This window comes from Podarcis muralis, chromosome 2 (assembly GCF_964188315.1).
Source record: "Podarcis muralis chromosome 2, rPodMur119.hap1.1, whole genome shotgun sequence".
NCBI classification, from domain to species: domain Eukaryota; kingdom Metazoa; phylum Chordata; class Lepidosauria; order Squamata; family Lacertidae; genus Podarcis; species Podarcis muralis.
In genome coordinates, this window is record NC_135656.1 from 68,892,594 (window position 1) to 68,907,651 (window position 15,058).

At 45.7% G+C, this 15,058-nt stretch overlaps 1 protein-coding gene across 1 annotated transcript; it reads right to left on the bottom strand.

Annotated features, from left to right (window-relative positions):
• Positions 1-81: 81 nt before the first annotated feature.
• LOC114590866 (uncharacterized) lies at positions 82-6,017 on the bottom strand (the record flags this gene model as incomplete). Its single annotated transcript, XM_028717445.2, has 4 exons — positions 82-521; positions 1,841-1,943; positions 3,103-3,313; positions 5,626-6,017. Coding segments are annotated over 4 exons (1,146 nt in total), but the record flags the coding sequence as incomplete, so codon positions are not given.
• Between the last annotated feature and the right edge of the window lie 9,041 nt (positions 6,018-15,058).

The window sequence follows — 15,058 nt, forward strand, 5'->3', positions numbered from 1 at the left end:
ATGATGCATTTGTACACTGTGACTATTCCAATAAATCTCCTTCGCCAAGAGAACGAGAGACAAAAGACAGACCCCCCAGCATCAGGGAACCAGGCCAAAACACCTGCGAAAGAACTGATAGCTCCTACTCAGGTGCATGCGGCACCTGTGGAAGTGCCTGGTCACAGAGCTGGCTGTAGCAGTGCTGGTTGTCTGCTGGAGGCTGACTGTCGACAGGTGAAGGGTCTGTGCACGTGGAGGGATGTCACTGGGCCCTGCAACGTGGAGAGGTGGAAGAGATGTTTGCCAAGCCTCCATAGAAATGCCTGCCGCCTCCAGGTTCCTCTCCTCTTTCAGAGGCTTAGATTTTTTCTTGCGCTGTTGAGTAAATATGCTGCTGAACTGTTCAAGGGTACTTGGGTGCTCAGACTGACTTGAGTTGGCTGCCAGGTTCTTAGCATCAGGGGTGAGTTCTTTGTAGTTGCACGAAATAAGCTTCTGCAGCTGAGTTTTGGAGGTAGTTTTTTTGCCAGCCGAGGTTGCTGTAAAGGGTGGGGGTAGAGTCAAAAGGGTTACAGAACTGTGATTTTCTACACCTCAAAAGCAGTTCCCACTTAACAAAACTTTTCATTGCTTGCTTGCAGCTGGAGTGTGATGTATTAGTAGATGTGAGATTCTAGAACTCTGTGAAAAGAGCTCCCAAAATATGTCATAGGTGTCTTGGGGTGCCCATTCCCAGTATCTGCTACAGAGTGCAGGGCATGATTAAAAAAAAAAATCAGTTCCATGCACCCCATAAGGGGTACATGGAAATCAAGATTGACTTTCAGCTGGCGGTGGTGCACCTTTAGCAACTTCCCCTGACTTCTAGGCTTCTATATGTGCTGACTGCTTTGCTGTTCCCAACTAATCTAGTCCTTGTCTAAATCTTCCAGACTTTGCAGACAATCCACAGTGCAGTTGAGTAACGCAACTCAAACTGATATGCATAATTTATTCCGAGTGCAAAACCAAAGTTCCCTTAGCACACATTCCCCCATGTCACATACTCTGTGTGTGTGAGAGAGAGAGAGAGAGAGAGAGAGAGAGAGAGAGAGAGAGTGACAAACTGTTATTTTTTAGGCATGTCATACAATTTCCACTTACTTGTAGCTAAAAGAACCAGGGCAAAATTGGAGAGTGCACAGTGGAACTCTTGGCTTGTCAGCCTGTCCTCAGACTTTAGAGGGTGGGCAAGAAGTAGGTACTGATCTGAATGAGCAAACCCTCATGTACTGAAAGCACACGTGAGGCATAGATTAGCATGGAGCACGTGTGGCAGGCAGAGATATGTGACGGGATTGGCACTGACTTGGAGACCCTCTCACCATTGCTGAATGTGGCCAGCAGTGGTGGGTGGGTAATAGCCAGTTGCTGAAGATGGGATGCTGTCTCATTTATGAAATAAAAGGGCTCACCAATGATAACACAGCTTAGCAATTGTTTGATCAGCTAAGCAATAGTTTGGGTCTACTTCCCTGGAGAAAGAGGGTCAGCTATGTTTCAGTTCAGTTTGCACTGCAGATCTTAAAGGTTTACTACATTAGTTGCTCCTTTTCTAAAGCAAGGTTGGAACTAGTGCATGCCTGTGAAAAGCGATCTCACAGGTCAGCCTCCTGCAGTTGTGCCTTCCAGATATTGGATGCCAACTCCCATCAGCTCCAGCAGGCGTGGTCAGTGGCCAGGGATGGTGGGATCTAGTCCACAACATCTGGAAGGTACTACATTGGCAACATCTACATGGAGGTAACTCCCTCCAGTTGGTAAGGTGTTCACAGTGCTGCCTTATACAGCTTGGGCACTTCCTCCTCTCCGTAGTCACCTGCTACCATGTGCAAGGAGCTGCCGCACTTGGATCCAGACTTCATTGATGAGGCCTCTAGCTCAGTGGTCATACTGGAGGAAGATGAATCCTCGTCGTTTGTCTGTATAAAAGGGAAGCATACACAGTTAAGGCAGCAGCTCTGAAGCTTAATTCACCACTATTCAAATGTGCCCAACCAGGATCACTGCCTACCATCCCCAGCCAGAAATGATGCTTATAGTGAGATGCTTGATAAAGAGAACTAGGACGTGGTTGACTAGGTTTTCTCTCTTCCCAATGTTCTTATCCCTATTAGAGAAATGTTTTGGGTTTTTTAACCAACAAAAAGGGAAGTGAAGTCTGTCACCATTTGCAAGGAATGGAAACAAAGTGGGCCTTGGTGGTTAGTCACTATTCAGGAAGTCTTGCTCAGTATTATTCTATTTGAGGAACAGGATTACTTGGCTGACCAGCACACCTGAGTCCAGGGATGCTTAACTACTAGTCAGTGGGTATATAGGACTGTAGCCTAAGGCAGTAGACCAAGAGGGGTTTCTGCTTCCCAAGAGGCTATGGTGCAACTGATGCCTCCCTAATACCTAATGCAGCCTCATTTGAACGTCTGTAGTCTCATACCTCACTCCATCTAAAGACTCATACAGTGATGACTTTACCACCAGCTGCCACCTCCTCCCACCCACCATTTGCTCTGCTTACTGTCTGCCTGATGAAGAATTCTGGAGAACTGAAAAGCTTGCACACCGTTTTTTGACATATTGATTGGCCACATAACAGTATTACCCTAATGTGGGTTTTTGATTGAATGATTTATTGATTGATTGATTGATTGATTGATTAATAAATATTATTTATAGCCCACCCATCTGGCTGGGTTTCCCCAGCCACTCTGGGCAGCTCCAAACAGAATATTAAACAGAATAAAACTTCAAACATTAAAAACTTCCCTAAACAGGGCTGCCTTCGGATGTCTTCTGAATGTCAGGTAGTTGTTTATTTCCTTGACATCTGGCGGCAGGGCGTTCCACAGAACGGGCGCCACCACCAAGAAGGCCCTCTGAATGATGGTTGTGGGCCAACAGGGTTGCCTTTGCATTCTAGGAACACTTTGCCAGTTATGCACGTTGTTTACACAACTGCTTATAAAGTGGAGTTTACGGCCCAAGTGCATTCAGCTTCTTCTGGCTGAAAAAGGAAAGGGCCTGCACCCCTTGCAGAAGAGAACTCAGTAACTGGGACAGGTTCTGTCCTGCTTCACATACCAAGCTGGGTGACTGAGACGGAGCTTCTTTGTACACCTTGTACCGTCTGCCCTTCCTGCTCCCATAGAATCTGGAGAATAAAGCCCAGGGCCCACGAGAGTTTAACGCTGGCTCACTGGCTTGTGATGAGATCTGTAAGAACTGAATGTCCAGCTGCAACTGTCCTCTTGTCTTCTCCTTCTTGCCAGGTCGAGATTGCAGCACAAACCACCTGCAGAGAGATAAGGCAATGGCCTCTATGGCAGGTGTCTAACTTGCCACTCTTCTACTGCTGAGAGAGGCAACATGGTGCCCTCCAGGTGTTGTGGAGCACAAGTCCCATCAGACCCAGCCAGTTTGGCCACTGAGCAGGGGTGACTCAAACTGTAGCCTGAAAGATCGGAAGAGTTGCACACAGTCTACCCTGGCTCTATGGGTTACCACTGCAGTACCAATAATCTAACAAGAGCCCTCCTGGATCAGGCCAAAGGCTTATCTAATCCAGCATCCTGTTCTCACAATAACCAACCAGATGCTTATGAGATGCACAAAAGCAGGAACAGAGCCAAATAGCACTCCCTCCACTTGTGATTCTCAGCCACTGGTATTCAGAGGCGTACTGTCTAGGTTAGAAGAGACAGAACATAGCCACCAGGTTGTTTCTTGGCACCTATGTGGTAACACAATAGGGCAACCTTCCTCAACCTGGTGTCCTCCAGATGTTTTGCACAATCCTGTACTACAGCGACTGACTTGAGCTAAAGCAGTATTTCTCAAACTTGGGTCTCCAGCTTTTTTTTTTTTTTTTGGATTATAGCTCCTATCATGCCTAGCTAGCACAACCAGCAGTCAGGGATGATGGAAGCTGTAGTTCAAAAACAGCTGGAGACCCAAGTTTGGGAAACCCTGGGCTAAAGGGAGTTACAGTACACATCTAGAGGGCACTGGGTTGCAGAAGGATGCTCTAGAGCAGGGGCAGCCAACACAGCTCCCTGCAGATGTTGCTGGACTACACTCACGATTCTTGACCTTTGGGTGTACTGGCTGAGGGTGATGGAAGTCGTACGACACAACATCTGGAGGGCACTGTTGGTTTCCCCTGTCATATAATGTGGCACCTCGGGTTACATACGCATCAGGTTACATATGCTTCAGGTTACAGACTCCGCTAACCCAGAAATAGTACCTCAGGTTAAGAACTTTGCTTCAGTATGAGAACAGAAATCGTACTCTGGCAGCGCAACAGCAGCAGGAGGCCCCATTAGCTAAAGTGGTGCTTCAGGTTAAGAACAGTTTCAGGTTAAGAATGGACCTCCGGAACGAATTAAGTACTTAACCCGAGGTACCACTGTACTGTGGTTGAATATTGACCAAATTGTAACTTACCACAGTGTGACTGTAACCATTTTGTAAACTGGTCATTTGGCAGCTGCTGAGGAGAAGTTTGCAACTCCTCTAAATTTCCAATTTGGGTGTGTGTTGCAATGACCTCAGCACTTGGCTGGATCTTTCGGCCTACCAGTTTCCTGTTTGCTTACAGGCTAATTTCTGCAACTTACATTTTGGAAAATGTGAAGTGCCCTATTCTGCATTGGAGATGCTAAAAAAATGGTGTGCCTGGGTGGTTTGCTGAAGGTGGAGCCTGCCAGATTCTGCAACTGGGCATTTCAAAGAGCGTGACTGGATAAGTGTATTAAATCTCATCCATATGCTAAACTTCCCTACCAGCTCTGAAGAAGACAGAATCCTCCCTCTTGCTTCTCCAGTCAGCTGTTAATTAATAGCTTGCCACAAAAGGAGCCTACGAGTGATTTACAAAATGTTAAAAGCATAAAGCGTAGCTCAAAATTGGGGGGAGGGGATGCATTACAAGAAAAGCCATACAATAAAACCAATAAAAGCACACCATCAATAGATAATTACAATTTTGCTATCAAATGCCTGGAAAGTGATAAGTTTCTAGCTGGAGCCAGAGGAATGTTAATTATGGTACCCGGTGGACTTCAGCAGGAAAGCATTCAACAAATGGGGAGCCCCAATGGAAAAGACCCTCTCCTTTCCTCCCAAGTACTTTCTAATATTACAATCCCAGCTAAAATTTGGCACTTTTACATAGCCCTTCAATATACATGCATTTTTATGGGAGCTATGGGTTAGTTAGTTTGCAGCCAGTTTTCGTCCAACATCTTCTTGTGTGCACATGTTTGTGTGTGCATGACATTTGCATTGCTGCCTCGGCTGTGCAGTGATGCACCTCTTAAAAGGCTTTGCCACATTTTTGCTGCTTATGGCTCTGACCATTTTCTTATGGGCCATCACCTCCAAAGTATATCTTCCTACACTTCTTGCCTGATGCCACCCCATGGCTCAAAAATGTGAACTCTGGGTTAACCAGCATGGTGTCCTCTAGACTAAAACTGCCATCAATCTTGACCACTGGCCAAACTGGCTGTGGCTGATGGAAATTGCATCTGAAGGACACTGTGTTGGTTATCCATAGCCTGACTTCACGAGATAGATGCAGGGCTGGCAGGTGATGCTCACTCATTTCTTCTCTTCGTTTTGTCCTGAAAAAGTTGGGCAAGAGGCAAGCATACTCTGCCGAGGAACTGGTTAAAATGATGCAAGGACTGGTGCATGACGGTAAGGATGAGGCCATTCTCTTCTGAGTCATCCAGCACACTGGGCAGCTGCAATGTACACTCTTCATGCCATTCGGGACTTAGGCTGTGTAGTGCTATGGAGGTCCTGAACTTCTGCTTTTGTAGCTGAATCACAACATAGGGGTTGCTGGTGCCAGTGGCGCCCTTGGAGCGTAGAGAGCAGGCACGCAGGACAGTCAGCTGCAGGTGGGTAGGGTGCCAGGCATGCTCCTTTTCTGTGTCCTCATCCACCCTGCAAAGATAAATCCTTTTATTAGTTAGTGGCGGTTGTGAAGAAAGTCATAGAATAACAGAATCGCATAATTGTAGAGTTGGAAGAGACCTGAAGGTCATCTCGTCCAACCCCCTGCAATGCAGGAATTTCATCTAGAGCATCCATGACAGATGGCCATCAACCTCTGTTTAAAAAACTCCAAGGAAGGAGAGTCCACAACCTCCCGAGGGAGTCCGTTCCACTGTCTAACAGCTCTTACTGGCAGGAAGTTCTTCCTGATGCGTAGTCAGAATCTCCTTTCTTGTAACTTGAATCCATTGGTTGAATCCTACCCTCCAGAGCAGGAGAAAACAAGCTTGCTCCATTCTCCATGTGGCAACCCTTGAGATATTTGCAGATGGATATCATATCTCCTCTCTGTTGCCTCTTTTCCAGGCTAAACATACCCAACTCCCTCAACTGTCCCACATAAGGCTTGGTTTCTAGACCCCTGATCATCTTGTTTGCCCTCCTCCACACACATTCCAGCTTGTCAATATCCTTCTTAAATTGTGGCACCCAGAAATAGACACAGTATTCCAGGTGTGGTCTGACCAAGGCAGAACAAAGCAGTACTATTAGTTCCGTTGATCTAGACACTATACCTTGTTGATATAGCCTATAATAGTACCATATTCACTTTTTTTGCCGCTGCATCACATGTTGAGCTTGTGATCTACAAAGACTCTATTCATTTGCACTACTGGCAATCCAGATGTCCCTCCTCTTATATTTGTGCAGCTGGCTATTCCTGCCAAAGTGCAGAATCTTCCATTAGTCCCTATTGGAATTCATTTCACTAGTTTTGGCCCAGTTCTCCATGTTCACCCAGTGAGCTTCCTGTTGCAGCAGAGCTTTGAACCCAGCTCTCTCCCCATCCAAATCTCCTTTCCTAATCTAAATTGCAGGGTTACTGTGAGGTTAACCTGGGGAAACTCCATTGGAGGTGCCCTGAAAGTCTTTGAGGGTGAGGTTACAAACATAATAATAGCTGGTCTTCTTAGGCTGAGGTGGGACTGAGTCAACATTTAGCTGTCTAGAGAGATGGAACAACTCTTTACCCGATCACCGGCAAGGACTTTGTTCCCTCCTGGTTTGCATCCAGCTCCATGTAGCCAATTCAACTGACATCCACGTCACTGCCTTAATGGCACCTAGAGTAAAGCAAGGAATGCCCATTCGAGAATGTGGAATTTGAGGTTGACAATCAGGTGGGCGGAGCTATTATTAGCCACACCCCTCTATCGAGCAAATTTCTTCTTTCTGATTCCGTATGTTTTGCTCTGTTGTTGTCAGGGCGCAGGCGTTGGTGGTCACGAAAATAGCACGTCTCCACTCTGGCTTAGAGTGGCTAGGAGTCCGACTGACTACATGATCCCACAGGAAGGTGGGCAGGCACTGGCGCAACCCAAAAGCTATGAAAAGCAAACTTTTTGAGTTTTTGGTCCATGGTCTCTTGCAGCTTCAGAGATGCCAATACATCTCCTTGCCAAGGCAAAGGGGACCCAGGGGCAGGGGGTGCCGGTACAACTCATGCCAAGGGCGCAAGGGAACCTACGTGCGCCTCTGGCTGTTGTTAGTACAAAATTCCCACCTTTTCTGCTTAACGTTCAGCTGCTAAGGCTACTAGTGGTGATGCTCAGTAATCAAAGAGTAATTCTGGAAAAATATAATACATAGTATTGCTTTCTCTGTCATTTCTGCAATAAAGACTGAAATCTTCACTCCCTCAAACAGTGAAATCAGTGTCTACAGGACTAGAGTCAATATGGAGTCATGGCAAAACAAGAGAGTGTTTCACCATGCTCAGAAGAACCCTGAAATTTACAGAAGTACAAAACCATTTTAAAAAAACCAACAACAACCAAAAGTTATCAACTGTCTCCCCCTGCCAAAAAAAACACCAAAAAAAAAAAAAAAAAAAAACACCAGCCAAATAAGGACTGAGCATGCTCAGTAGCCATGAATGTCAGGAAATGGAAAGTGGTGGTGTGGTGGTGGTACAGTGTAGCAGAATGCCCTGCTTGGAGAGAATATTGCCTGTAACCCACAATAGGAACACTCTGCTTAGGAAGGAGGAAATATTGCACAATTTTGTTGAAGGTTCCACTTGTCACTGCAGAAGAGCAAATAAAACCACCAGTATTCTGGGAGTTTTCATTGGATTTCTGGAGTCTTCGTACTGCTTGTAATCTTTAAAACGCAAACCCTAAACAATACAGAGCTATGCCTATATTTTCCACATGTGTAATTATAATATTTTATGTTTTAAAGAATGCGATTTATGATATGCCATGGCTACAATAATTAATGTTCTGTGTGTTTAGCCCCATGGTGAGGCAAGTACTGTGTAATTACTGAGCTGGAAACAACTTTGTTAACAGATAACCTAGGGTTGGCATCAATTTACTATGTCACTGATGATTTGTGGCCAACTAAGTTCAGTTCTTGCCTGTATTTCAGGGGGCGGGATTAGATGACTCCTTGGGTCCTTTGCAGCTCAACAATTCTATTATTCTAATTGTAAACAAACAAACAAAAACATTGTCTAAGTATCTAGATTCAGTTTTTCATAAAGCCATCTCTCCTAAGGCTTGTGGTTATATTATATGGTACCAAAATTCTCTGATGCGTCATTTTATTTCTTTGGTTTGTCTCTTTTCTCCACCAAAACTACTACTTTCTAGCCTTCTTCACCAGTCCCCCACTGCTGTCAAAGAGTGCAATTTTGTGATCTCTAAGCAACCCTGAGTCTGAGACTGCTTTTCCCAGAACCATCTGACTTAACCTTGATTTATTATTTTAGTCATGTTGCTAGCCCATTTAAGGCTCGGTAGTTTGTCTGACCAAACTGCGGGAGGCAGTGGAAGACAGGAGTGCCTGGCGTGCTCTGGTCTATGGGGTCACAAAGAGTTGGACACGACTAAATGACTAAACAACAACACAACAACAGTGCACATAACACTCCTTGCTTTCATTCATCTTCACTACAACCCTGTAGGATAGGAACTGAGGAAGGAAGCTACCTTAAAGCAATATTGGATCCATGCTTGCTTAGGATGTTAGAGAGCACAGGCTACAGATTGCTACTGGTGATATACTGTGCTCCCAGAACCCTGTCCAGTAAGCGATGGGCTGCTACATACTGCACCAGCTGTGACTTGGGCAACCCTATGTAGATCACATTACACTAATCAAGTGCTGAGATTATGAAGGAATTTATGTTACACATAAATAGTAACAAAAATGTGTAAGGCGTAACAAAAATATGTGAGGGAGACAAAGTGGGTATTTCTGTGCTCAAGCAAAAGGGGTATGCCCTCTTGCCCTAGGCATGCTAGGCCTAAAAAAGCCACCAAGATTTACAAAGTGGTTGCAATTCCCCCAACCCAAATATGTTTGTAATTGTGGGATGAGAGATTTGTTGCAGGGGGTTGGACTAGATGACCCTTGGTGCCCCTTCAACTCAACAGTTCTATGATGCACCAGGTGTAGCCAGGTGTAAAAACAACAAGGTCCCTGCACATTTAATAATTGTGTAGAGGAAGACATATCAGCAGACGCAGGTTGTCATTCCAACTATACCTGCTGAAGCTTTCTCTTCTATACAATAATTAAAATGTGCACGAGATCTGTCCTCTTTTTCACCTGGCTGCTAGGTACTACTGCTGGAAAAACCTCAATGACGAAAGCACAATACCCAACGAGTGGAGACAAAGGAAACACTGTTCTTCTTTCTGTATGCCTTTCTATGATAGGGTTGCCATATTTCAAAAAGTGAAAATCTGGACATTAAAGCGATTTCCGCCCAGACAATGTTTGTGAAGGTCAAATCCCAGCTATGTCCGGGAAATTCTGGACATATGGCAGTCCTAGACATATGCATTTTCTGAAGTAAGGTGTAGTTGGTCCGAGGAGAGTGCGTTTGTAACATTTACCAAAGTCATAAATATCTCTAAACACATGGAAGAGCCTGTTCTATAAAACAGTACAATTAAGACAACTGAGAGGAATAGGAGACCCAATCAATGCTGGGTTTTGTTTTTGTTTTTTATAAGACAGCTCAAATCAGGGGGCCAGTGGGAGCATTTGGAATTATGAGAAAGTGCCATGGGTGCCTGTCAATAAATGGCTGCCTTGGAGGGGCGGTGGTGGCCCAACATAAAATGACTGCCTTAAGGTGTGTGGCACATCACAAAATGGCTGCCACATCTCATGAGCAGATAGATAGGACCCTGCCTCGCAACAGCAGCTACCCACAACGATGGGAAAAGGCCCAGCACTTGTTCATGGAGAGCAACTCTTTGCACCCCTCCCCTGGTCAGTATGGAAAGAAGGGTGGATGTCCAATCCTGGCACCCAGTGAAATATGGGCATGTTTAGGGGAGAGTGTTCAATGAGATAGTGCAAACAGGAATTGACCAGGAAGGGCAAACATTCTCTTGTGTACTGTGAGTTTTGGAGGGTTTATTGAGACCTTTCACAGGAACCATAGGTGGAACTGCAGGCACCACACTGGCAGCTATACATGACTTTGCATGGAAGTATTTAAAGGACCCACAGGTAGAGCAGCTGGGCTATATTAACCATTAGGCCAGCAAGCAATTGAACACAGACCTTGCTCTAGTGCAAAGGCAGAAAATAGATTGGGATCTACAGACTGGAAAATGGATGACTTAACAGTAGATCAGCAAGTGTTTATCTTTAATAGTTATTTAAAAACAGAAACAGAAAAAAGCTCCCCCTAAGTTAGGCTGTTAGAATTACTGATCTGTATTTTGTAGTAAGTGTAGATTCCGACATGTAAAATGCAGTCTATGGCTCCTGGGTTATTAGCTCCACCCCATGAACCCCCATTTCATATCTGGTTCTGGTTAGTGGATCTTAGCGATCTAGTAAAAAATAAAATCAGAGTCAGGTCTGTAGTCTGTCCAACTCTGATCTAACATTAATGTGTCATGTTAATGGAGATTTGGCTTATACTCCACCCTCAGCCATGCTCCTTTCAAATCCCCATAAAAGTATTGTTAAAATACTTCTATACCACTTTTCAAACAATTATTGTTTCCCAAAGTGGCTTACATGAATTAAGAGAGAGAAATGTGTCTTGTTCTTAGGCGTATAAAGAATAGACAAGGCACAAAAGGGAGTGGGACTGGAAAGAAAGAGCAGATGATAGACTCCAACTCCCATCAGCCCAAGCCAGCATTTGTGAGTGGTCAGTGGTTTGGGGAGCAACAGCATCTGGAGAGCCACAGGTTCATTGGTGACCAAAATATTAAGACAGAACTTATATTGAGAGCTGTATCAAGGGTAGCTCAGTGACCACTGACCATGGTACCTGGGGCTGATCATCCTACCATCCCTGACCATTGGCGGATGAGAGTTGGAGTCCAACAACATCTTAATGGCACCACATTAGCTATCCCTGACTACATGTTTTTGTGTACATGTGTTAGTCTGCAGATGCATTGTTGGGAAAGGACACCATTGGTCAGGAGTGAGATGATATGATGGGAGCAAGTTCAACAGAATAAGGGTCTAAGATTGTATTTTGGGGAGTGAGGGTTAGGAACAGGAATATATGAAGCTGCCTTATACTGAGTCTGACCATCAGTCCACTGAGCCATTTGGGCTTGCCGATCAGAAGGTCGGTGGTTCAAATCCCCATGACAGGGTGAGTTCCCATTGTTCTGTCTCAGCTTCTGTCAACCTAGCAGTTCAAAAGCAGGCCAGTGCAAGTAGATAAATAGGTACAGTACTGCTGTGGCGGGAAGGTAAACAGTGTTTTCATGTGCTCTGGCTTCCATCATGGTGTTCCATTGCACCAGAAGCGGTTTAGTCATGCTGGCCACATGACCCGGAAAGCTGTCTGTGAACAAACGCTGGCTCCCTCACCGCAACCCCATAGTCGCCTTTGACTGTACTTAACCATCCAGGGGTCCTTTACCTTTTTTACACTGACTAGAAGTGACTCTCTGGGTTTGGGGGCAGAGGATTGAACCTGGCATCTTCCACTTGCAAAGAGATGCTTCACCACTGAGCTGTGGTCCTTCCCCCATTAGGAAGGAGACTTCTAGGTCAGGGCTGCTGTGTATGCCTGGGAATACGTAGGAGGGCTGGGAATGAGGGAAGGCTTTGGAAAGCTTTGGCGCATGTGTAGCTGGAGGAGAAAACACCCAGTGTGGAGCATGTGTTAGGAGCACAGCATGTAATTACTAAGCCAGAAGGTGCTTTGCCTGGGTTCCTGTTTTGAACTGAACCGTGGTGGTGTTGGCATCCCTCCCAGGTGTAACCATCACACCCAGCCAGGAGGCTCCCTGACAACACGCCCCCGATCCGGCTTCACAAGCCTGTGACAGCTGGGGAGGGGACGGAAAGTAACAAAAACCAGAACTCCACTAGGAGGGAGCAAGGCTGACTCAGAGCCATTAACTGTGTCATGTCTCATTCGCATAATGGAATGGTGGAACAGGGAAAGGGCTTGCCAAGCCAAATTTAGTTGTATGTCTGCCCAAGGATGGGTGCTTGCTTTGGAGTATTAGGCTTCTTGGGAATCACATTGCAAACTTGGCAGTTCTTGTGCGCATTCAGGCTGCCACTGCCCACTTATTTCCCCCCAAATCCAGAGTTTTACAAAGCGTATTTTCCAGGTAAACGGACATTGCTGTTACTCCTCCAAATTCCCTGAGACTTCCAGTCATGTGGAATCTCTGCACAGGGCACTGTTACACTGAACAACAGTAACTGTTAAAATCTAAATGTATTTGGCACAGCTGGTTGAGGTGTAAAAAGGTAAAGGTACCCCTGCCCATACGAGCCAGTTGTGACCGACTCTAGGGTTACGCGCTCATCTCGCTCAAGAGGCCGGGAGCCGGCGCTGTCCGAAGACACCTCCGTGTCACGTGGCCAGCGTGACGAAGCTGCATCTGGCGAGCCAGCACCAGCACAGCACACGGAAATGCCGTTTACCTTCCCGCTATAAGCGGTCCCTATTTATCTACTTGCACTTAGGGGTGCTTTCAAACTGCTAGGTTGGCAGGAGCTGGGACCGAACGAAGGGAGCTCACCCCGTCGCGGGGATTCGAACCGCCGACCTTACGATCAGCAAGTCCTAGGCACTGAGGTTTTACCCACAGCGCCACCCGAGTGTGTAGATAGCTGTATAACAAAATATGAACAGAATATGCACTGGCTGCAGGGGCCATAGCCATCCCACCCATACCAGCAAAGTGAGGCTATAATATGATGCATGTTTACATGGCAGTAAGTCCCACCGAACTCAGTAACATGCATAGGATGCTAGGGACTGGCAGCAAAGTGTTGGAGGATAGTGCTGTGTGTGCCACATGGCCTGCCCTGTAAAGTTAGCTTGTCCTCTGATGTGGTGGAGGAACTGGTGGTCTGATGTGGTGGAGGAACTGGTGGTCCCATCAATCACCAGTGCTAAAGTAAGATTCAGCTGCCACTCTGGTCAGTTTCTGTATGTGGAAATTGGTGTGGCAGAGAGAATGCCATATTGTCCTTCCCTTAGAGTAGGGATGTATCTTGGGCTGGCCCCAATACAACCCTAAACGCCTTCCTACTTCCTGTCTCAAGTTTGGGGACAACATTCAAGCACTATTCTTTTTCTTCCTATTACATATACACTATCTTTTGTAGCAATATCAGAGCTATTTGAAAAACCTCTTGACATCTTGCAGGAAATTGAGATTCTGCCACTGCTGACTGGAATTACAGGGCTGTTATCAACTCGCCCACTTATTCTCCACGGCCAAGATTTCTGTGGGGAAGCAAAGGTCGGGGGGAGAGTGTTCAGCTTTGTGTTGAGTGAATAATCTTTTGAAGCGAGGAAGAATCCTGCAGGAAGCCACCCATGGTTGCATTATTTTGAGCCTATAATTGCTCAGAACAACGCTGCAGCTCAAGCAGTGCTGGAACTATTACACCAGAGAGCCAGAGCTGGAATCCCAGGCAGCTTTCCAGTCCCTGACCTGCAAATGGCTGGGAATTTGGGATGCTTCATACAGTCAAAACGTTTCATCTTTGGCCAATTCTGTTTCCTGTTATTGACTTCAGTGGGTTTCACAACCTGACTCACAGTGATATATATCAAAGTGCTGTTGTGTTAGCTGCAGGGCTCTGTAACTGGCAAGTCCTGGCAGGTCTAAGCATCTACAGAACAAGAGTTCCGCTAAGGGTTAATTATACAGAAACAGACTGTTCCTGTTGCAGCAATTTGATCTATGCTCTGAATGAGCCCTTCTTTAAAGTGTATATATACACACGGAACAGGATTGTGGTTTGGGGATTGGTGGAACAAATATTACACTGCAACATGGATTGCGGATAGTTTTATTCTATGGACGAAGAAGGGAATTCTGACCATCCATGTAGAATAAGGGAAACTGGCCTTCAAACTAGACACTTGGAAACAGACATTGTTGTACGTGAAGTCATAGGCATATCTATGCACTTGGCCCTGTGTCTCTGGAAGCAGAGATCCAGGTTACTGGTGCATGGGACGTCATAGCAGAACCTTGACTAACTTCAGTACCCTGTCCCGGGATGAACCTCTCAGAAAAACCAAGTCAGAAGGTAAAGTTGTTTGAAAGATTGAAGTAAAGAAGCAAGAAAGCAATATTCATTAATAACTACATCTCTGTTCCTTAGTAGAAACTGGTACTTTATTTGTACTACAAACATTCATTTACCTCCTTCCGGTACTCCCTCTGGCCTCAAAATAATAACCTTTATTCAGCAAAAACATAAAATTACCAAGAAGGAAGGGATCTCAGGTCGTGTAGCCTCCATGACCCGCAGGCTCCACCACCAAATGTCTAATCTCAAAGTTCACAAGCTAAGGACAGAACCAGTTGTTAACAGCAAAACAATGGGGCTGCCACCCTATAATGCCACTGTAAAGCTAAGGAGAGGAGCGAGAAAGAAGGGCTTTACCCACCTTCTGGCTACAGATTATTCCCTACAAATGGACCCTGGCAGTTTCTAATCATCCCCTGCCTCACTGCAGCTGGGGTTTTTTTTTGCGGGGGGAAGTCTG